General features: G+C 43.3%; 1 protein-coding gene across 3 annotated transcripts in view; it reads right to left on the bottom strand.

Annotated features, from left to right (window-relative positions):
- Positions 1-24,166, bottom strand: part of Ift43 (intraflagellar transport 43) — a 79,210-nt gene extending 55,044 nt beyond the window's left edge. The window contains exons 1-2 of one of the 3 annotated variants that reach the window (XM_005321258.5): positions 24,015-24,166; positions 21,342-21,434 (exon numbers count right to left, since the gene is read on the bottom strand). In XM_005321258.5, coding sequence (XP_005321315.2) covers positions 21,342-21,434; positions 24,015-24,080 — 159 coding nt within the window. In that variant the 5' untranslated portion in view covers positions 24,081-24,166. Of the gene's footprint in view, positions 1-21,341; positions 21,435-22,837; positions 22,984-23,473; positions 23,913-24,014 lie in introns of those variants that run through there. The other 2 variants (XM_021723804.3, XM_040276139.2) reach the window with 2 other exon arrangements.
- Between the last annotated feature and the right edge of the window lie 614 nt (positions 24,167-24,780).

Genomic DNA, 24,780 nt, shown 5'->3' with positions numbered 1-24,780 from the left:
AAGGACAGATGCCTTCAAGAGTTGACATAATATTATAAAAATTGTATAGGCTGCTGATTTTCATTTCCCCCAAACATCAAGAGCTCCTGGGAGAGGAAGCCCAGAGAAGATACAAAGAAATCCTGAGTGAAACATGCTAGAGACTACTGGGGTCCTCTCTGCTCACCCTACCCCACTGTCAGCAAGCCTCAGGAGGGCACTGAGGGAGGGGGAGATGGGGAGAGAGAAGCAGAACTTAGCTCTCTGCAAAGTGAGGCCGGGGCATCTAGGGAGATGTTAATCTCCTGATGGGAATCCTTCCGTTTGTTCATGGTTTAGAATTCTGAGCCCTAGGCCTGGAAATGTTTCTGTAAACACTGGAAATGTTTCTGTCATGTCTACATACAGATGCCCTGGCTGGATGACGCAGGCTTAATTAACTACTATTGCCAAATTATAAAGGCTCTTCCCTAGAATTCAACTTTGTTCCCTTTTTATGGAGTTGGGCACTGTCCTAACAACAACAACAAAAAAGACGACATCACCCTGTCCCCTAATGTTACTCAGTAATGAGGTCAAGGAGAGGTAGAATTCAGGGAGTATCAGGTAGGTGAACTCTGTGACTGGGTCAGGATCAATCTGAAATCCAGGAGGACACGATGGAGGTGGAGGTGGGAGGGAGGGAGTCCTGGCATTATTCCAGGGAGAGGCCCCTCCAGGGTCCAACGGTGAAGCTGAGGTGGAGTCTCTCAGCCACAGGGCAGCACTACCGACTTCTGCAGTTTCCTCCTCACCCTGGAGGACTTTATGGGGCCACTTTCTCCTGGGGCATCATTAAAGCAGCACTCTGATGAGCATGCACACAGCTTGCAATACATGACCAAAAGCTAAAAATAACTCTACCCACCAGGGAAGTCCAGACAAGAAGAGAGGCCAAAGAAGCTTTATGGGAACTGGGGCTTGCCCTGGATTGGAAAGGTAAAGGAGAAAGCATTCCAAAAGCAACTGGATCCAAGGGTAGAGTGGGATCAGGGGTAGCACGTACTTCATCACCATCGTGGTGGGGGTCCCGGGAAAAACCGCTGGGCTGAGCCCTTCAACATCCATTACTTTTACATACAGGCCTTAAGTGGAAGCTGATGTAACAAGATCATAATGTGGCGGTTTGAAATTGAGTGCAAACGACCTGTTGGAAACAGAAGCAGACGCTGTTCTTGGTCAGGTCATCGAAAAGGTCTGGTGGTTCCTTTAGCACCATCAGCCCCTGAATGCCTGGCTGCTCTCCTTAGGAACTCTGGTGATGTCTAGACACCTTGTTAGCTCTGTTCCCAAGAGAGTCCCAGGGCTCCCTCCCTGGTGCAGTCTGAAACACAGGACATACACCTAGACCAGACCACTGTGGTGACTCCTTCTAGCTGCCACAACTGCTGTGCTTTCTCTTCCCAGAGGTGGCAGACAGGATGCTGGGGACCTGCAGGGGCCTGAATGCCACCACCAGCTCAAAGGTCCCTATTTGGACTGATGAGAAGTTGAAACCCTTTAATCAGGGACCCTTCCATCTGAGACAGGGTCCTTCCCTTTCAGGTAGGGTCAGAGGGGACATAAATGCAGGGCTTATTTTTTCTTGGGTTTATGTGCTCACATTCTCTGTAAACAATCTTTAGGGCTATAACAGGGCATTTTCTTCCTGGAACCCATCTCCAGAACCAAACACCTGGGGGCACACTGCCAATTAGTTTCAGGGTGTGCTTTGGAAGAAACTGATTTGTTATCCCTGTAATAGGGAGGAGAGGGGAAAAAACTAGATAAGATTAGAGCTCAAATGACCTTAAGTGCCATAAATAAGAGAAGGCCTGACCCTAGAAAATTCAAAAGCACTGATTTATTCGTTAAATGACTCTGCTTCTGAGATCCAGGGGCACTGCCCCAAGATGTCAGCTGGAGAAACAATTTCCAATTCTGGCTGATTTACTGCCAGGTAACATTACCCCAACTTTTTTTTTTTTTTTTTTAAATAGAAAGAGTCTTAAAATATGCAACACCAAGAAGGACAGAAATAGGAAGGGTGACGTAGCCCTTGCAGCGCATCCCTCTGTTCTCCCTTGAAAGCGGAGTCACGTCTCGGAGTGTGGGAAATGAGCAGAGCCTGCCGGGGCTGCCGCCCGATGGACGGAGGGGGCAGGACCCTGCATAGCTCCTGAAGAGAGGCAAAAATGTGCTGCTCCAAAAATAAACGGGGGCAGGGACGTGGGCGAGTGAGGAGCTGCGAGCACGTGACCGCGGTCCTGAAATACCAGCTCTCTACAAAAAGGAGCCTGTGCGAGGCAGAGCGCGGGAAATTCAGGAAATGGCCTCTTTATATGGTCCCATCCGAATGGGCCGGGATTCAACCAACTGGAATGACCGTGTCAGAGGGAGCTTTTCAGGCCAGACTTATTTCTGATCTTTATATGGTTCCCCCAGATTCTTAAGATGCCTACACAGAAAAGATGCTGGCAGTGCCAAAAAAGGAGCCTTTTGAGTTTAGAAACTTCCCCCACACTCTCAGGAGTCTTGGAGAAACCCCCCTGTCCACCCCCAAAATATGAACCAGCCCAGAGCTCTGAATCCAAACAGCAACCTGTTTCAAAAAGCCAGTTCCAGCACTCACATAAATTCCCCACAGAAAGACATTTAGTTAAGCAGGATCCAGCACTAATGCCGCACCTAAACAGCTTCCAGCTTCTAGGGAGCAGACAACTCCCACGTTCAAACCTGGACTCCTAACTAAACACAAGCTTCCCTTTCTTAATCCAGAAGACAGATGACAGATGCTTACTAATGGGTGCAGACCACACAGGGGCTGGCACTGGCTCCTCCAATCTGTCCCATTTATTCATCCTGCCCCAAACCCTGGATCTGACCCAAGTCTTCCCACAGTAGATTTAAGGTTAAGGAAGGTAACGGATCATCTGAGCTTTCAAAGAATCCCTGTGAGTAATCCCAATTCTCTCAAGTCGAAATGGATGCATCTTAATACAAACTGATCATGGAGGTTGGGGGACTACTACTCTAAAGTAAAAAGAGACTGTAAGAGAGAAAAATGTAATGGTTGTAGTTGGACACAATGCCTTTATTTTATTTATTTATTTTTATATGGTTCTGAGGATTGAATTGAGCGCCTTGCACATGCTAGGCGAGCGCTCTACAGCTGAGCTACGACCCAGGCCCCATGGTGTGATTCTTGATTGAATCCCATGACTTGATGTGGTGGGCACAACTACATACCAAGTTTACAGATGAGGAAACTGCAACTTAGAGGTTAACTCACCTAAAATCACATCATTTGTAAACAACAGAGCAAGGATTGAAACCCAGACCAGTCTGATGGTAGATCTTTACTGGACCAGCTGAGGTGTCACGACTTCCCAGCAGCTAGCATGTGTCAGCTAGCACTGGCTTGGAAGGGCTCCACAGCCACAGAGGAATCAATGTGGGTTGGAACAAAGTTCTGAAGAACAAGACAGCCTAGATCGGTACCATCCAGCCTGATGTGGAGAGAAGACTTGGGAAGTCCAAACCCAAAGGACCATGTCCTTCATTTATTTTCTGGGGACAAAGTAAGGAGTATCTACTGAAGGTATAGATACATTCAATAAGACAGGAGAACGAGAAAGCAGCTTGGGCTCACCCTTACCCTGTGGGTGAGGCTGACACTGAGAGAAGGGTTAAGGGCAGAGTCAGGATTAGAAAGTGATGCCAAAAATAAGCTGTGACAGCTGGAGCGCTGTGCCAGACTGTGCAGGGCTGGTTACAGTATAAATCTGTGCACTTGAAAGTTACTGGGTCCTTAATGCATGTCATAAGCCAGACTCCTCACACCCACAGGACAGTAGCTTTCGAGAACCTGGGACTAACTTGAGGGGAGAAGGGAGTGTACAAGTGGGAAGCAAGCAGGGGAAAGCTGAAGTTTCAGAAGGTGCAAGAATTGGGGACAGGGAGGAAAAAGGGGACGGGAACAGTCCTGGGTTCAAATCTAGAACTGCCCCTTTCTAGCTGCATAGCCTTGGGCTGGTCACATCCTCACTAAGCCTCTTTTTCCTCATTTGTAAAATGAAAATGATAATGAGTCCTTTGGAGGTCTACTGAAAACCCCGGTGACACTTCCTGGCTCAGAGGAGACATTTAATGAATGGAGATGATAGTGCCTATTATTATCATCAGAAATAATAATAGTAATAACATGCCGACTTCAGAGAAGTTGAGACAAAGGGAAACTTCTGGTAGTCAAACATGGTAAAGTTTTTTATTTGGGCTTGTCCTGCACATTGTTTCAGCCTAGGGATCTAATTCTTATCTAGCCTACATTCCCTAAAGAGAGAGAGACCCTTTAAAGTTGCCCAAGTCAAGAGAAAGAGCTGGGTGCAGCATGCTGTAATCCTAGCATCTCAGGAGGCTGAGGCAGGAGATCTCAAGTTCAAGGCCAGCCTCGGTAAAAGTGAAATGCTCAGCAACTCAGTGAGACCCTGTCTCTAAATAAAATACAAAATACATCTGGGTATGTGGCTCAGTGGGCAAGTGCCCCTGAGTTCAATCCCTGGTATTCCTCCCCAGTGCAAAAGAAGAGAAGGAAACCACAGCTCCTGCGCTCACTGGGACACAAATGTGAGGCTTGGGACAGCCACAGTTGTCTGGCAAATGCTCCGGAGGTGTCTCCCTTCCCCAGAAACATGGTAAGAATAAAAGGACCCAAGCCTGGTGTCTCAGCACAGAATCATGGAATTGCCGGCTCTGTGTCACTTGTGGGTTAGGGCTGTCAGCAGTTTCTAGAGAGGCTGAATTGAAGAGAACAGATTTCAGTCCTGAAAATCAACCTTAAAAATTCACCCTGGATTTTCCCATCTTGGATGGCAACCTCTCGATCTCAATTTCATCCCCTGGGCCCTTCTAAATCAGCTTTCCTCTCTTCCTCTTCTCGGGTCTACATACCTTCCAGACACTTCTAAAGACGTGCCCCGTCCCCCACACTTTTTGCCATTCAGCCAACATAAACATTCTTTTCAACTTTCATCATAAATCAAAGCCTACACATTTTTGTCATTCTCTTAACTCCTTTATATTTGTTAAAATTAATCCAGCATGTGTGTAGTCAGAAATATGCACGATGTCAGGCTGTGAATTCCTAACACCCTAAGCAGCAACCCCTTCTGGCACCTGTGACTTCGTGACTTTGTATAAGCACAGTCTAGACTTGTTACCTCAACCAAGTCCAGAGCAGAATAAGTTGGAGCGAGTTGAGAGCAGCAGAAGAGTGCTGTAACCATGATGCTTTAAGAGGCTGATCTCGTACCAGACTCCTGGAGGGTGATGACGGAGATGAGTGGGGCTAGCTCAAAAGAACTATTAATGTGTGGGCTGTGGCCCCTATCCTGTGAGACCTTGAGAGGCCAGGCTCTGTTTCATTCTATGCCACCATGTGGTGGGACCCAGGACGCTGCAGGTCTCACATGGCTATTTTTCTTTTTCTTTCTTTTTTTTTTTTTTTTTTTAAGAGAGAGTGAGAGACAGAGAGAGGGAGAGAGAGAGAATTTTAATATTTATTTTTTAGTATTTGGCGAACACAACATCTTTGTTTGTATGTGGTGCTGAGGATCGAACCTGGGCCGCACGCATGCCAGATGAGCGCGCTACCGCTTGAGCCACATCCCCAGCCCTGACATGGCTATTATTCATCTTGCTTCAGTTGTGAGAGCCCAAAGAGAAAACGCTGTAAGCACAGAGCAAGGTCAAGGCTAGCAAATCAGCACACATTTCACTAGCCCTACTAGGCACCATTTCAAAAGTGGCCCCAATGATCAATAAAAAAATTTTTTTACACTTCTAGAACTGGTTCTCAAGCTTCTAGATTTCATGAACTTGTCAATATTTCAAAACATAAATTTTTGTTTGCAGACGTGGGGAGTAGGGTGTAGATAGCTGTGTAGGGTTAACAACTTTTAATTTATTTTGTTAAAAACCTCTTTTAAAAACCACCATTTCAAGCCAGGAGCTGTCGCACATGTCTATAATCCCAGGGGCTCAGGAGGCTGAGGCAGGACAACTGTGAGCCCCTGAGCAACTTAGCAAGAGGCTGTCTCAAAACAAAAACTAAAAAAGCTGAGGATATAACTCAGGGGTTAAGTGCCCCTGGATTCAACTCCTGGTAACAAAAACAAAAAACAACAACAAAAAAACACCACCATGTCTTCTCACCATCACTTCATTGAAGAATGATTCTTCCCTATCTCCCCAAATTATAAAGCACATAAACCATGATAAGGAATGGCCTCTAAATCCAATAAATTTAGTTCATGAAAAACTTATTACATTGTCCTTGTTTTCTTATTTTGGTAAATACTTTCTCATTTACCAGTGATAAACATGGTACAGTCTCTCTCTCTCTTTTTTTTTTTTTTTTTTCAGCTTATCAATCAGTCCAAGCCAAAAGTCTAATTTCTCAAATAAGAAAGGCTGAAGGCCAGTGCTCCTTTACTATTCCCAGGTGACAATGGCCAGTCACAAAAGGCATGGACCATGTTCTGTCCCTTAAACCATGAATTTTACTACTCAGCAGGAGGCTGCACAGGAAGAGCTCCTTCCTTTAAAATCCACACACTGCCAATCTCTTCAACTCTAGAGGACTTTTTAGATTAGCTTTTCAGAGTGCTCAGCATGGCATCTGTCTGAATGGATGCTTACATCCTGGTGACTTTTTCCTGGACTCTGGGCCTCTTTTGCATCTTTGTTGCTGTTCATCAAGGGCACCACTAATGTCAGAATACTTTCTGACTCAGTAACTGATGTACCCAAATGTCTCTGTCATTAATCTCAAGAGAATGTTGATACCATATGTCTGCAACAACCAGACTCATTCTTTTCTCACCAATATTACAACTTGAAAAAAACCACAGTGTAGGGGCTGGGGATGTGGCTCAAGCGGTAGCGTGCTCGCCTGGCATGCGTGTGGCCTGGGTTCGATCCTCAGCACCACATACCAACAAAGATATTGTGTCCGCCGAGAACTAAAAAATAAATATTAAAAAAAAAAAACACAATGTATTCTGAAAGAATCCAAAAGCAATTGGCAGGTAATGGGGACTTATTTAAACATATAATATCTGAAATTACAAACAAATTTCAGACAGATTAGATTATGAACTCTGAACAAGAGACACAAAACCACTATTTGAAGGCACTGAAGGACGAACAAAAGCAGGTAGAAATTGAAGGATTTGATCTTTGAAAGAAAAGTAATATACTGGGTAAAAATCAGTGTTTGAATGGATTGTCCCCCAACTGCACACTCCAGTCTGGGTGACAAATGGCCTGCTAGAAATCAAGCAGAAGGGCTGGGGATGTAGCTCAATGGAAAAGCATTTGCCTAGTATCATGCGTTATGTCTTGAGTTTGATCCAAAACATTGCAAAAAAAAAAAAGGAAGAAGAAGAAATCTAGCAGAAATCCTCGAGAACAAAAGCTACAGGCTACCAGAGAGGATAGAAAAAGGAGGAAATCCCAGGATGTATAGAAGCACCAAATCTGCCTTTAAAAGTCCCCTAAAACCCTTAGTCAACACTTATAACTGCATACGCATGGGCAAGACTCCAGGAAAGCAACTGCTGAAAGACCAACAAAATTTGAGCAGAGACTGAGATTTCAACTGCTGCTCACTGAAGGGGAGACAGGTTGGAGTTTGAGCTTCACCAGGTTAGAGGCACTTGGTATGTGTTCTGAATACATCACTAAAATCGCAGGAGGGTCACACCTTTGGAGAGAAGACCAAGACCCAAGATGACGGAATCTGCTCTAGTACCAAATGTAAAACCAAAGTAGATCTCTCAAACCAAGTCTCCAAAAGTTTGAGAGATCCACAAATAATTTAACTACCTGCTAAAAGAAAACACTTTTTGGAGGAAGATAACATAATCTGAGTTTCTACAATGCTCCATCCACAATGCCTTGTGCACAAACAGAAATTATTAAACGTGTGAAGCAAAGGATAGTGTGACCCACAGTTAAGATAAAAACTGACCTCAACTGACCCAGATGTTAGAACTAAGAGTCAGGGCTTTAAAAAAGCTATTTTGAATATATTCAAAGACTTGAAGGAAAAGATAGTCACAATAAATGAACAGATGAGGAATCTGGACTTGAAGGAAAACAGTTACAACCAAGGAACAGATGGGGAATCTAAGTGAGAAAAGAAGTTCTATATTAAAAAATGAAAGGAGGGCTGGGGCTGGTTGTGGCTCAGTGGTAGCAAGCACACTGGCATGTGTGAGGCACTGGGTTCGATTCTCAGCACCACATATAAATAAATAAAATAAAGGTCTATCAAAAACTAAAAAAAAAAATTAAAAAATGAAAGGAAAAATAAATGGAAATTTAGAAGATAAACATATAGTATCTGAAATGACAAATTCAATGGGCTTAACAGTAGCTTAAAGACAGCAGAAGAAATAATAAAGACAGATTAACAGAAAATATCCAATCTGAAAGAGAAAAAAAAGATAAAAGAGGGAACAAAATGAACAATGCTTCTGGAATAAAAAAAAATTACAGGACAAACCTATGGGACAATTTCAAACAATCTAATATAAAAATTGGAGTGCCAGGAACAAGGAGAGAGAAAATGGGGGAAAAAGCTATTTGAAGAAATAATAGCCTTTTCCTAAATCTAGTAAAAAGTATCAGCCTACAGATGTAAGAACCTCAGCAAATCTCCAAAGAACAAATACAAAGAAAATCACACCTCAGTATGTCATAGTCAAACTGCTGAAAATCAGAAACAGAGAAAATCTTTAAAGCAGCCAGAGGGGTGAGAAAAGACTTACGTACAATAGGTGAATAACGATGATACAGTGAAGGTCAGAGGTCAAAGGAATGGCAATCTTTAAGGTTCCACAAGAAAAAAGTCTCAGTCTAGAATTCTATATCCAAAGAAAATTCTTCAAAACGAAGGAGAATGAGAACATTTTCAGATAAAGTAAATTGAAAAGTTGTTCTTGGCAAACCTATTCTTCAAGAAATGCTAAGGGAAGTTTCTTCAAACTAAAGAGAAATGATAATTGATAGAAATGGATCAACAACATAAATGGTAAAATTTCTGTATTTAAAGTAAAAATGACAATTGTCAGAGTGATGTTTATAATGTAGGTATTTTTTAAATATATGACATCAATAGCACAAAAGATGGACTGGGACAAATGGACTTACACTGTTGTAAGATTCTCACATTTTGTGAGAAGTGGTACAATATTAACCCTGAGTAACTGGTGGTAAGTTAAGGATTCCTATGCTAATCTCTAGAGTAACCCCTCTTATATAAAAATTATATAAGAAGCTATGCCCGGGCTGGGGATGTGGCTCAAGCAGTAGCGCGCTCACCTAGCATGCGTGCGGCCCGGGTTCGATCCTCAGCACCACATACCAACAAAGATGTTGTGTCCGCCGAGAACTAAAAAATAAATATTAAAAATTCTCTCTCTCTCTCTCTCTCTCTCCTCTCTCACTCTCTCTTTAAAAAAAAAAAAAAGAAGCTATGCCCCAAAAACCAATGGAGGAACTAAAATGGGATGTAAAAGCAATCATTTAAACACAGTGACATGATTCTCTATTATACTGAGTAAAATTACTTTCAACCTTAGTACCCCTCTCCTGCAAAGCATCACTATTAAAATAATATTTTACTATCATTCTGCTCCTTCTCAGTAATTATTGATAATTATTGACATGTGCAGAATGAGAAATCTAGCCTAGCTCATGATTTCGATGAGGCTTTCTTATGGTTCCTAAGCAGATTCCACATTCTCCATTCCCAGCACCTTGCCTTCCCTTGGACAGCATTGCTCTTGGAGGTCTTTCAAGTAGAATCCTGCTCATTTCTTATCCCCATAAACCCCAGAGTCCGAAGACCCTACTCCTGCCTCACTCCCTCAAGTCCCTCTAGACCATTACTCTTCCAACCTATTACAGAATATTCATTTTGAAATATATACCATTCAGCCAAACCAGCTCTCTTCTTCATGCCTGTCACTAACAACTTCCTGAGCACGTACTGGTCAAAAACTGGGCATCTAGCTCCCTCTCCACGTCTTATCATTCTAAGCAAAGTCACTGATCATATGAACTGATGTTTAGCTCATGTTTAGCTCATCATATGTCTGATGTTTAGCTCCATGGTTCCCTGACCCTTTAAACACCAATGACTGTGCTGTTTTTTCAAACCCAATTATAACCTGGAACTGCTTCATTTCTGAAATACCTATCACAATCTGTGAGTTCACTGACAAAGTTTCCTTTTAAAAATAAATGTATTTAATAATACAAGGAGAGGGTTTTTTTAAAATTAATAATAATGTAAGTGGTATGTGGATACCAAAAACTGTAAAAAAGACAGTCTGGAAATGCCACGTTTGGGAACACTGCCTTGGTCCATACTGCACCATCCCTCATGACTGCTCCAACTGCATTCTACTGATCTCCCTGCCAACAAGCTCTTCTAGTCTAGTCTTCTAGACTGTTCTCCAAGATAGCTGCCAGATTGATCTTCATAAGAAAAAAAAAGACTTAATAATATCACCCTCTGTTTAAAATCTTTGTGGGCTTCCTACAATGTAAAATAAACCCGACTTTGCTCCCTGGAACATAGACCTATATGCAAATACATTAAACTACTCACCATGCCCCAAATATACCAGGACCTGCTCTTGGTGTCACTTCCTTTCCTGTTACCCTAGCCTACTCTGAGGTCCATCCCACTGTGCCTAACCCCACTGTCTTTACTCTCCCCTAGAATCCTCCAAACCCTGGATCAATCCAGCCACGTGCTCTCCGGGTATCAGCACCAGCCTGTTGAAGGGCATCAACATGCTCTGCCTTCCCACCACTGGGGCCTACCGTAGAATAGGCCCTGCCCACTGTCACAGATGTCCTTTGCCCTTCCCTCTCGTCAGAAAATTCCTACTCATTCATTTCTACCCATCCCATAAGTCATCTCTTCTTCAGCTCCAAGGGTCAGTTGCTCCCTCTGTGTTCCCATTCTCTGATACAACTTTGGGGTTCTAATTATTAATCTAAATGTGCTGTGGCACACACCCATCATCCCAGGGACTCAGGAGGATCGCAAGTGTGAGGCCAGTCTCAGCATCATTTGAGACCCTGTCTCAAAATAAAAACATTTTTAAAAAGACTGCTGATGTAGCTTGGTGATACAGCTCCCCTGGATCAATCCCCAGCATCAAATCATCATCATCATCATCATCCTCATCATCATCCTCATCATCAAAAGTGTGACACTTCAGGCCTCAGGTAGAATATGAACCTATCTTGGACATCTTTGTATTGGAAAATATATACTAAATATAGGACAAATGAATGAATGAATAAAATTCTTATGTTGGTAAAAATATATATGAATGAATGAGCAAAAAGAATTATGGGGGTTTGAGTTCTGCATTATCACTAGTTAAAAGAAAATGCAGACAGTCATTAAAGAAAAAAAGAAAAACAAGGAAAAACAAAGGAGGGCTCAATAAAAGAGGAAAACCCAGAAAAAGATGCTGGAAGGAAGAGAGGAGGCCTTCACATCTGGTGGAGAACGTACAGATGTCATAACCTAGTTGCTGGATTCTTCCAATAAGCAATGACTGAGAACCCACTAGGTGTGGCTCTGTGTCGGGTACACATGGGCCCCTCTCTGTCTGTTCCCTGAAATCTGCAGGAATCCCCACCCCCACCCCCATTGCTAAATCCAATAAACTGCCTTCCTGGTCCCTCTAGGGGGCGTGAAACACTGCTGACCCCTTCATCCATCTGGGCACTCACTTCCCTTGGCTTCTGCACACCACAGGAGTCTGGCTTTCTCCTCCTGTCTGCCACTCCACCTCAATTTCTTTCTATGATCCATTCTCTGGCCGAGTGTTCCTTAAATGTGGGCAAGCCTCAGCTCTGTCCATTCCTCACCTTCTGTGAGAAGGCCTCTTTGCTTACTCTACAAACTCAAGCAGAGAACTGGGTTTGCATGAACCACCTCAATGCTAACGACTTCCAACCCTCCAGCCTGGAGCCCAGCACACCTGAGTCCCACACACTGTAGCCTCCTGGGCATCCCCTATTGGTGGGGGTCTCATAGGCACCTCCAACTGGCACCTCCCCTGGATGCAACCCATCATCCCTTCTGCACCTGTTCCTCATTCACTTGGCCAGTACCTTCTAAAGACCTACCAAGCATCAGGCTCAGGGGAAGGAGAACAGGCACTTCAGGAGCTTGCAATCAGTGTTGGAGATAGGCCTAAATAATTACACAAATGTAATTACACACTCGTTAGGGTGATAGGAAAAAAAATGACAAAATACTACAAGAGTATAATAAGGTGACCTAATTTAAATGAGAGGATAATACTTTTTTTTTAACTCTTTTCCCCCATGTTTTTAATTGGTGAATTATATATAATAATGCAATTAATTGTTATACGTGCACACAATACAACACTATAATTCAGTCAGTGTGGTTTCCCAGTCTTTCCTCTCCCTCCTCCTCATTTGCACCCCCTGCTTCCTCCTGGTCCCTTTCCTCTACTCTACTAGACTCCCTTCCATTTTCATGAGCTCCTGCCCCCCTCCCAAACCTTTCTTTTACTTTTTTCTCTCTAGCTTATACAGAGAGAAAACATGACTCTTGATCAACTTTCTGAGTTTGGCTTATTTTGCTTAATGCTCTCAAAACAAATCACATACTTTCATTCTTCTTTATGGCTGAATTAAACTCCACTGTGTATATATACCACAGTTTAATTATCCACTCATCTGTTGACAGACACCTAGGCTGCTTACATAATTTGGTTATTGTGAACTGGGCTGCTATTAACATGGGTATACAGGTATCACTGTAGTATGACGACCTTAATTTTTTAGGATAGACCCTGAGGAGTGGTGTAGCTGGGTCATGTGGTGGTTCAACTTCTAGTCTTTTAAAGAATCTCCATACTGATTTCCATACTAATTTGCAATCCCATCAATAGTGTAAAAGTATTCCTTGTTCTCCACAAGAGAGGGTAATGTTTTTTAAGTAAAACTGAGCCCAAAGAATAAGTAAGAGTCAGTCCACCAAAGATATGGATGTATATTTAGTGAACTCTTCTATTCTATGGAATTATACTATCCTAGGGAACTAGGATAAGTACCTAGGGAACTAGGCAAAGAGCTTAGCTCGATTACAATATGCTGACAGCTATGAAATGAAGCTAGAGATATAGGGAAAGTCCATACCACACAGGACCAAACTTAGGGTTTGAAATTTTTGTATCCTATGTACGGTAAGTATCCATTAAAGGATTTTTTTCCCCTTTTTTTGTGGTGCTGGGGACCCAGGGCCTCATGCATACTAGATAAGTGCTATACCATTAAACTATATGCCCAGCTCCATGAAGAGATTTTGAATGTGAAATGGTTATAAGAGTATGTTAGCTGAACTTCAGGAGGGAGGGAATTGAGAGAAGACACCAGTTACCAGGCAACTACTGCAATCCAGGTGTGATCCCAGTGGCTCAAAACTTTTCTCTAGTTCCTCTTGGTCCCCTTAGCAGAATGCTATTTACAGTCATAGATTCTGAGATGTCTTTGCTCTGGGATCCTTGCCTAAATGGAAATCAGTTTCATCACCATACAAGTATGATTACGATGAAACATTTCAAAACCAAAAAAAAAAAAAAAAGAAAAGATTTCTCAACATAAGCCAGTAGTCTACTCACTCCAAACAGAAGTCAACCAAATTCCAAATTCCAGTATGACAATAGGATCTGAAATTCTTGAGCACGTCTCAGAGGTTTTCTTGAGTAGGAAACACAAACACAGAGAGGAGCATAATGGCAAAGGGGCTGGTTTCAAACACAATCACTGACAAGCCCCACTTCATCATCTGTATGGTCAGTTGTTCCACGCTCTCCCTTGCCTCCAGAATGTGGCCCAAGCTCATCCCTCTTCTGGGAACATTCTTCCCGACTCTTCCCCTGTTAACTACTCACCCTTCAAGTCTCAACTCAAACATGTTTTTTTCCTGAACAGCCTTTGTGGATGACCATGAGACTAACAGGGCTCACTGTGAGTCCTCTTTTATCTACATGATCCCTCCACCTGGCACTCACTTCTCTGTAGGCCCCTAGATCAAGGCTGCGGAAGGCAGAGAACATGTCTGGTTGATCACTCAATTGCTACCTTTCCAAGCACAATGCTTGGCACCTAGAAAACTTTAACCCCATTTTCAAAGTGAATAAATGAATGAATGCCACCATCTATCCAAAGACTCTTAAGATCACAAAGGTCTCTCCTGCCCCCCTCATTTTCTACTTATCTACCCGAGAACAATAGGAGACTACAAGTCAACAATTAAGTGTTATATTTTGGAAAGTCTTCCAACCTCTACACAGACAGTGGGTTGTAAAGATGGACATGTAACTGGCTGATGTTAATAGAGGAGACAAATAAAACAGGTCTCACATGGCCCACAGAATCTCACCAAAAGGATTCTTTATCTAAATGCTTCTTGGCCCTAAGGGCCAGTTAGTTCTATGAAATACAAGTATCTCTGTATCTTAAACAGAACTGCAAATTTAGGATAAATTGGTAATATGTTCTTATTCTCATGTGTGACACACATAATGATGATAACAGCTAGCATGTGTTGGGCACTGTTTTGTGAGCTTTATACATTCTCTCATTTATCCTCCAACAACCCTGTGACAGAAGTACAACTATTATCTCCATTCAGCAGATGAGGCACCAGGCTTGGAGTGGTTGAGAAACTTGCCAGGAGATACACCTAGCCATGGGCAGAGATGGGAATAAATACAGATTGATAATCTTTTCTGCTTATCAAATTAGGTAATAACAACAATAGTGACATCCTGGCAACAATAAATGACTGCCTGGAGCACTGGCCTCAGCTCTTCATACGTCTAACCTAGAGGTGAGGAAGAGACTCTTAAAGTGCTCTGTAGCATCCACCCTGGCACATGGAGGAAGCCAACTAGAAAGTGCATTGTCCTGGGGCACCCAGCCCGAGCCAGAGCCAGGGTCAGTGCTGAAAGAGAATCTGAGGTGCCAACTCAGAATTACAGGCTCTCTCCTTGACATGACATTCCCTCCCACACAGTGGCCGGCTGTGGGGCTGGGTCAGTGATGTACCTCTGCCCACCCCAAGGGAGAGTTCAAAAACTGAAGCATGCAAAGCCTGACATAAATATGAAGTGTGGAAAACACATTCCTTATGAACAGCTCCATATCAAATTCCCCACATCCCTCTTCGGTAACGTTATCAGAAGCATCATTCAATCCGGCTGATTGGAGAGAAGCTACGAAAAAGGCTGAAAAATGTGACCAATCAAGAGAGTTATTTTTGTGAGAAAGAAGAAAAATGTCACCAAAAAGGGTCAGCAGATAACCCTATTGGGCTGAAAATAACTGCCCAGCTGGCAGGCCAGTCAGGGAACAGGCAGAGGGTGAGGGACGTACTGCACAGCACCCAGGCGCTCGGGCTGAGCGAAGCTGCCGGGGGATGAGGAAGTTGGCCTAATTTGGGAACATGAGTCCAGCAGCATTTCTCGGATTCCTTCGAGAGAATCTGGCTAACTTTCAGTTCTGCGTCCTTGGAGGAAAACTGAGGGAATGGGGGTAGGGGGGACAGCTGTGACTCAAACACTGCTCTCTACAACTGGACGAATAAGGGGATCAAATGAGAACTCCCCCCACCACAGAAGGTTCCAAGAGAGTAACCCCAAAGTCTCTCTACTCTCTCCAAAAACCTCTGCACTGACAGCCTGTGCATTTACCTGGACAGAGTCAGGGAATGGCTGAGTGACACTGGCTGGACACATCACCCAACCTCTCCAGTCCCAGTGTGCTCTCAGGTAAAACGACAACGACACCTACTAGGTGAGCCCCCTGAGGCTTCGCTAGGATGCTACATGTGTCTCACAGAGAGGCTGCACTGCTCCAGAGTACGCTACAGTTATAATTATCAACAAAAGGATCATCTACAAAATAAAAGCGAAACCAAAAAGGGATCTGCAGCCTAGTGAGGAATGCTTGTTCAAATGACAAGCCTGCCCTGGACAGGCTTCACCCAAGATTACTTCTGTCCACATAAAGCATAATGTAACGTTATGGTAGAGAATGTTGGGTCTTTTCCTGAAAGAGCTATATAAGAGCAGAATCACCCAAATCAACAGAATCGCTGGCGTAGGTAGGGGATCCCAGTGTAACTCTCAGAGCTGCTTTCCCTGGAGAAAGTTTGATATTGTAGACTTGTAGGCAGGAATTATAACTATCTTCCAGAAAAATCCTCAATAACATGGATTATTGACAAGCTGAATTGCTAACTGAACTACGCTTCTGATGATCCAAGCCTGATTTGTGTGACAGGTCCCTCCCACCCCGCCAGCTACCACCACATACACAAAGGTGGAGTCTTAGAAGCTATCTTATTGCTTACCATTTCTTGGGAATAGGGTGGGGGGTCCATTTGGTACATACTATGCTGAGAACTTTACCTGCATCTCCAACTCTGAGCTATTAAAATAATTCACAGGGCTCCTCTACCTGGTACTTCAGTGAAATTAAACAGTTCTTTGAAGTTTATAGAATGACCAACTAATCAAGAGAGCTTTCATCCTCAAGGCAGAGGAATAGTTTAATTACCTGGGGGGAGCCACAAGTATCCTGTAGGCAGAAAGCACTTGCGGTTAAGGAGGTAGTGGAAGAGAGGAAAAGGTGGAGGAGAGAGTTACCTGGACAACTCGAACAGGTATCCTGGAATCCAGAACATACAATGCTTTCACTGAACTCCACACAATTTTAAATTTAAAAACTTAAAGAGAGGAATGTGAATTTTTTAAGCCACTAAAAACAAGTCTTTCCTTTCTTATCTATGGAAAAAAACCAACTCTACATATAAATTCTATTTTAAAAAACTGTCATATGAGTTTTGTATTGCCTACTCAATGGCCACTCTTCCCTTACCAAGAAACTCCAATGTTAGGATGTAGCAATATGTCCAGTTAATAACTCCCATGTGCAGGCTGGGGATGTGGCCAGGGTTACAGTGCTTATCGAGAATGTGTGAGGCTGAGGTTCAATCCCCAGTACTGCAACAAACAAACAAACAAACACCTCCCCTGAGGCTTAACAGTGGTGGTTAAAAACACAACTCTTACCTAATAAAACTCCCTTGAAAGTTAGGGTAGTTGTAAAACTCAGTTCTGACAAGTGAAATGCGACTAGATGTCTACTTCCTGAGGCTTTTGGCTACTGTTTTCCTAGTGAGAAAGGGCAAATTTAATTAGCATGCACTTTAAACTCTTCAACTATTCCCTCTCTTCTTGCCTAGAATGCAGATCTGATCCCTAGACAAACATCGGCCACCTTGCAACCATAAGCACAAAAGTCACAAGCTCCAGATGGCAGAGTGGAAAGCTGGAAAGCTAAGGTGACACAGGACATCCTCCAGTGACTACACTTTGCTCTGCCCTCCACTGGACTCTTTGCTGTGTGAGAAAAAAAAAACAACAACAACTCCTTTTTGAATGAAGTATTGGAGTTGCATTCAGCTAAATTCAAAACCAATAGGCACAGAAGATATTTGAAACCAATCCAACCTAAAAGAGGGGGAGTTTTAAACTCAAGTGGAAATAGGAGCTGGGCAGATCAAATGAGAAAATCTCATTAGGTGTATTAGAGTAAAGTGGTGAACTGGACAGGGCTAGCTGTGTGTGAGTAAACCCCACCAGGACCGCCAACCAACTGCCACCATGTAGGAACACCAGCCCACCATTCCCACGGGGTCAGAATTTCAGATTTTCAAGACAAGTCCCAAAACTGGATTTTTGTGTGAAATTTCCCAATTTAAAAATGTTAACCAGGACTGGGGCTGTGGCTCAGTGGTAGAGCACCTGCCTCGCACATATAAGGCACTGGGTTTGATCATCAGCACCACATAAAAATAAATAAACAAAATAAAGATGTTGTGTCCATGTATAGCTAAAAAAAAAAAAAAATTTAAATGTTAACCAAATTTTTAAAAGCTTTAACTCTGTACAAATCAACCAAAATATGACTTCAAGCTAACTTCAGCCTGAGGGCAGCTTTCAATCTCAGTGGAGAGAGTAAGGGCAAAATTAAAAGAACACACAAGTTCTAGAGAACACACAAGTTCTAGAGAAATAAATGGTTAGCATCATTCTGAGCACTTCCATGTCAGATTGTTAGGGGCTTTCCACATATTATCTCATTTTTCTTTCTAGCCACCCTACGAATACATAATGTTATTATTATTTTACCAATGAAGAAACTGAGGCTTAGGGAGACTTCTCATTGTGGGATTAATATGTGGCCCAGCCAGGACTTCAGGCCAGATCTGTGATTTACATGCCCAATACATGGATCACTGCTGACCAACACAGGGTTAAATGAGTGACAGTCATTGAGAGACTTCCAAATCAGCTCTTAAAGAGACCCTGGTCACATTCTCTTTCTTTGCTGCCCTTTAATAAAAACAGCAAAGCTATCTAAATACTCATTCATTAATGTATTTAATAAGTGAATGGATGCTTACACAGTGCTTTTCAGTTTATTAAAGGGCTGTTAAACATGGGTCTCGCTTAATCCCTGCATCAACCCAGCTGTACTATTAGTACCACATGACAGATAATGAAATGGAGGATTCAAGAGATTAGTGGATTTGTTTAAGATCCAGGCAATTAGCAATGCCCAGACTCAGCCCTGGTCTCCTGATGCCAAGTCCTGTGTTCTCTCTGCTTCCTTCACCAGGGTTCCCAATGCCACCACCTCACTTTAAAATAACTATTTGTCTGAAACTAATTCCCACTTCATTCTAGTAGGTCCGATGGCTCCCAGGTACCACATTTACATTTTCATGGATATCTTCACAGACAATTAATCCAGTGAGAGGACAAAAATAAATACATCAAGTAGTATACTCAGAATTGGAATGTAAATGGGCACACACACAAGTCCTAGGATCTAATTTTAGAAAGAAACAGCCCCAGAGTCCCACAAAGCCCAGTGCATCTGGCCCCCTGGGAGGCTGCCTAAATCCTTGATTAACCCAGGAAGAGAAGAGATCCTGGAATCCCGCTGGCATTTTGCTTTCAGGGCACCAGCTGGATGAGAAACAGAATGATTTTGAATCATGTGCTCCCAGAGTCAAAAAATAAAAAAAATAAAAAGGTAAATGTCTCTGGGGAAATAAGTAGGTTTTCCTGAAAGGTTGGAACCTTGAAGGGCTCAGGCCACTGACTGTGAAGCTGTGTTCTCAGTGCACTGATTCTCAGCTGGGAAACCAGGGAAGGAGATGGTAGGTGAGCAGTGCCCATGACCTCAGCCTTGGAGCCCACCTGGGACAAGGGTCACCTTTATTAGTCTTTCTGGTTGCCAATGATGGAGAGAATGTAAGTTCTGTTGCAGCACAATCTTGTGACTTCTGTTCCCTGAAGTATACCCAAAGTCCTAAATTGATACCCAGCATATAATAAGCTCAATGAAGACTTGTTGGATAAATAAATGAAGGATCTGCTGTCAGAATGGATCCGCCTAAACTCCTGTGCAAGAAGAGGCTTCCTGCAACCCTTCCCCTGCTTCCTCTTTTTTTCTCTGAAGGGTCAGCTGCATACACTCCTACAGTTCAAGCTGCCCAGAGATCCAGGGTCTGACAAATCTGCTTTCACCAGCTTCCTACTCTGCGCCACCATCCCCCATACTGTGCCTGCCCTGCTTCACTATCTGCCCACCCCCACCTGTAACACTTCTGCTCAGCTTCTAAGGTGTAATACACCGCACACTAGGGCCTTCACCCATCTCACCAATGGCAGTGGCAACCGCATGGCTCTTCTGTGATAGAAAAAGGAGTGTAATGGTAAGAGACAACCCCTGCCTTCCAGAGGCTCACATCTTTTTTTTTTTTTAAAGAGAGAGAGAGAGAGAGAGAGAGAGGGAAATTTTTTTTAATATTTATTTTTTAGTTTTGGGCGGGCACAACATCTTTGTTTGTATTTGGTGCTGAGGATCGAACCCGGGCCGCACGCATGCTAGGTGAGTGCGCTACCGCTTGAGCCACATCCCCAGCCCGGCTCACATCTTTAATGGGGTATCATGGCCAAAGTCACAAAATGATAATCCTCTGGCCCAATCTAGAGCCCACACAGTGACTTTATATTTCCATATGCAGCTGCTAATTTCTAAAAACTTGCTGCTTTCATGTAACACTTTAGACTGACAGCACGTCTTATAACTCTGGAAGATCTGGAAATATTGATCTTGTATTCCCCATAGCATCAACCAGCTTCAGCTTTACAGTGGTTACCCCTTTAGAGGTGTCAGTGGAATGTATTCCTTAAGAAAATGAAGAATATTCCTGCATATCTGACATATCAGTAGAGCATGTCTGTGCTGGGTACCTGGCACACTTTGCTCATGCACCTGCCTGGCCCATTAGGTTTCTCAGCAGGGGTTCCTCATTTGCTGTAAACCTACCTTGTATCTACAAATCCAACAACTCAGAAGTCAGGGGTCCTACCATCTGGGAACTCTGTCTGGTGGGACAGACAGACACATAAAAAGATAATTAACATAGAATGTGACCTTCCCCAGAAGAGGTATTATGGAACTAAAAGGAAGGAGCCCTAACTTGCAGAATTTAGGGGACAGCTAACAGAATGGAGGGCCCTGGGCTGACTCTTGAAAGCCAAAGAGAGGAAGATAAAAAAAGGACTGTGAGCCAACTGCCCAAAATAGTGCCTGGTCATTAAAACGTACCACTCCTCAGGGTGACCCACCCTCCATGAAGAAGCTGGGTAATTTCCCATAATCCCAGGCCACTCAGAAAATTTTCTAGGAAACTAAGTCCATTGAATGATCCTCTTCCTGCCTGAAAATTGCACAAAGTATAGGTCACCGCTGAGAGTAATGTCCAGTTGTGTCATCACCCTTTCGTCACCAGCATGCCTCACTAGTGTTCATTCAGGAGAAATAAAAACCCATATTTCTATTGCATTTTGAAACTTCACTGTCCCTTGTTTCAGCTAACATAAAAGATTCTATACTAAGACTATGAAGAAATGTACAGAAACCAGTCTGGCCTTAAAGAAAACTGTTCCCTTTTCATTTGCTACTAATGGGACCAATGTCAAGGATGGGAATTCCCATATCCAGATTGAAGGAGGGGCTGGCCCTGAAGAAGAAATGTGGAATACAGAACCCTTGCTCATTAAGGAGTCACTAAGTCATAACTTGCATTTCTTCACATTTCTCTCTCTCTCTCTTTTGGCACTTACCTCTCCGGTCAGAGTCACCGAGGCATTCCTGTCACTGAAGTGATTCTCAGCCTGAGCTGGATCCTTTTGAGCTCGGCGACCCATCTTGGCCCCCTGTAATGAGAGATGAAGGGCACTGCTGGCCAAATGTCATCTGAACCACTATGAGGATGACAATTCTGGGGAGGTAAGCAAGGACTGGATTTAGGATGTTATGGTGGAGAACAATATTTGACCTTAAAGCAAAGCAGCTGAGATCCATTCTACTTGATAGGGGAACAGGACATTCACAGGTTATTCTCATGAGGTTTTCTTTTAATAGCCATGAGGACTGCAAAAGCAAAATCACTTTTCTATTCAAAGAAATGCAGTTAGAAATGCCTGTAGACTGGGCAGAGACCCCATGTCACATGACTTAATGTCATAGAGGGGGTGGCCATGGCTTCCATGTTCCTAAGCAGAATTTTCTGAAGGCCTAATATCACAGCTGAAAATAGTTATTAAATAGGCTTCTGGAAAAAAATTCTAAATTCCATGGCAACTGACGCCAGAGAAATATAGAAAACATTTGCTTTGAAATAAACACTAAATGGATTTGCATTTACAGACAGTAAGGGAAGTCTACTGCAAGAATGTCGAGACATCAACTTTGAAGATTAGAGCACTTCAAAATTCTTAGCCACCAAATGCACCATTTGCAGGTGTTTCCCAAGACCCTCCTCGGGTGGAGGTTCTGGTCTCAAACACTTCCCAAAACACAAAAAGACTTGGAGACACACTAGTGAGTGTTAAAATACATATAATTTTGGTTGTTTATTTTAAAAAAACTATTAATATAGGCCCTTGGAGATCTCATTTAATGTGGCTTTGCTCGATTCTCACAATAAATGGGCAGGGGCTAGGACAGATGCCATTTTATAAATGAGGAAACTGAGGCCCAGGAAGGTGATTAAGTGGCAGATATAAGTCCAAGAACAAAGTCTTCTGACTTCAAATCCTGGGTCTTTTCCCTGTGCCAAGCTGAGATTTGTTTGAGAATGTTCTAAGAATGAAGAAACAAGTTTCAAGTTGCTGTATCAGAATTCTTATTCAGGGTTCATGCTTCAAATTGTAATGTCAATGGTTTAGGTTTCAGGGAGGATGGAAACATTTTTTTTCTGATAGTAAGCAGGCTCACTTTCTTCTCAAGGCTGACAATTCCATCCCTTCAGACATGGTTTCCCTCTTCCATTTGTCATAGTGTCAGGTATCTGAATACTGCATACTACATAAATACAGGGACTGTGTTAAAACAAAAATTCAATAATCTTGTCTCTAAATGCTATTTACAGATAGTCTCTCTAATAACTGTAAAATATTTTTAAGATTTTGAACTTTTTAAAGATGCTGTATAAATCCATAGAATAGAACACCACTTTATAACCTGTTTTTTATATATATAGTCTGGGTTCCATCTTCCCACACAAAGACATGAGTTCCACAATGTTTTAGTCACTGCTGTGATCTAGGACAATTACCTGAGATACGGTAGGGCTCGGACATTCATGGAAAGAATGAAGAAATAACCACATTCACATCCACGTATTAAACAAGTTCATATTTCAAGGCAGGCACAGTGGTGCATGCCTGTAATCCCAGTGGCTCAGAAGGCTGAGGCAGGAGGATGGCGAGTTCAAAGCCAGCCTCAGCAATGGAGAGGTGCCAAGCAACTCAGTGAGACCCTGTCTCTAAATAAAAATACAAAATAGGACTGGGGATGTGGCTCAGTGGTTGAGTGCCCTAGAATTCAATCCCTGGTACTCCCTCCCTCATAAAAAGTTCATGTATCAAAAAGGCCTGGTGACCTAATATTCATTCTACTTAGTCAAGCAGGCTGCTTCACTCCAGACCAATTTGCCTCCCTCAGAAAAGTGCTCCTCTATGGCCCGGTGGAGGACATCCAGTGATATCTTTTTAATCTTGACTAATTTTAAAAGCATGCTGGGGGTTGTGATGGAGTAAGAAAAACACTAAATTTAGATTTTGATGGGTAAATCACAGCTTCAGGCAACTGCCGCTAATATCTTCTGATAATTTAGCACACGCCAAGCCCTGCAATGTCAAGTGCTTACTATCGAGGTTCAGAGAAATTAACTAATTTTTAAAACACCTACCAAGAGCTTTATACTCCATCTGACTTCAGGGCCCGAGCAACCCTCACCACCATCCCGTACGTTATAAAGTCTTGATTCCCCACAGGAAGAGTGAGGTAGCGCCCGCCTCCCCAGGGGGGTTACAGAAGGCCCTGGCTTCCTCCCTTGCGTGCACAAAACGGGGCGGCTTTCACAAGAACTTCTGGGGTGAGAAGTTCCAAAGGAAAACCTGAGCATGGGTATAAGTGCGACTCTGGCCGGGACCCTCCCGTCACCCTCAGATCTGTCCGGTCCGGGTGAGTTCGCTCTTGGGGCGCAGAGATTCTGCACGGTCCTAGAGGCCAGCGGGGACAGGACCCGTTTTCTATTTGGGGGATTTTAAAGAAAGCAACCCTCGGGGGCGGGGCGGAACTGGACGCCTCCTCCCGGCCGCAACCCCGTGCGGCTCGACTCGTCCCGCCCGCGCCGGGCAGGGCCTCAGCGCCTCAGCGGCCCCGGTCCAGCCGGGCTGTTTTTCCCCACCCGCCGAATTCTGGCCCAAGCCCCCCGCCTCGGTCCTCACAGAGAAGGCCGAGCTGCGACGCCGCTCCTCGCCCAGGTCCAGCTCCTCGTCCATCTCCGCGGCCATATGACGTCACTTCCTGGAAACCAAGCGTCCCATTCGCGTCCCTGACGACGACTCCGCCCTTCCAATATTTAAAGGGACCGCCGCGTTGTTCCTGGATTCTTCGTGCCATCCTCCAATTTAAAGTTTCCTAAGCCTACCTTGCCTGATTTACAGAAGAAAGCTCCGCTAAGACTGCTCCTGTGAGACAATGAAAAAGGGTTGTGGTTAGTAACTGTCTACATTTGTAACTCTGTTTAAATACATTGGTAGGTGCAAAGCATTACTGTTAAAAGTAGTAATTACTATTCTGATCCCTTCCATTTGTATCCCTTCCAGATACAGAGGGCCTTCAGAGTTATTAGCTCAAGTGAGGGGCATAACAACCTGTAATCATAGTGGCTTCCATTTGTGGGAAGCAAAATAAATTGTATTGTTTCTAGTTATCAGATGAAATCAAGTGCAATAAATGATTTATAATGAATTACAGAAAATGCAATATATATAATATCTGTCTTCAAGAAGTTTATGGAGAGGCTGAACCAAAATATCAAGAACCTGGGTGATCTCATTTAATTTCAACAACCCCACAAAGCAAGTAGCAGTAATATTTCTATTCAACAATGAGGGACACTGAGGCACAAAGAAGTAACTTGAGGAAAATAACCTGAGTGCTGAGCAGCTGAGACAGATTACAGTAGGAGTATTTTTCTCCAGCATGTAC

The sequence above is a fragment of the Ictidomys tridecemlineatus genome, chromosome 5 (assembly GCF_052094955.1).
Source record: "Ictidomys tridecemlineatus isolate mIctTri1 chromosome 5, mIctTri1.hap1, whole genome shotgun sequence".
Taxonomy (NCBI): Eukaryota; Metazoa; Chordata; class Mammalia; order Rodentia; family Sciuridae; genus Ictidomys; species Ictidomys tridecemlineatus.
This window is presented reverse-complemented; position numbering and strand designations above follow the sequence as displayed.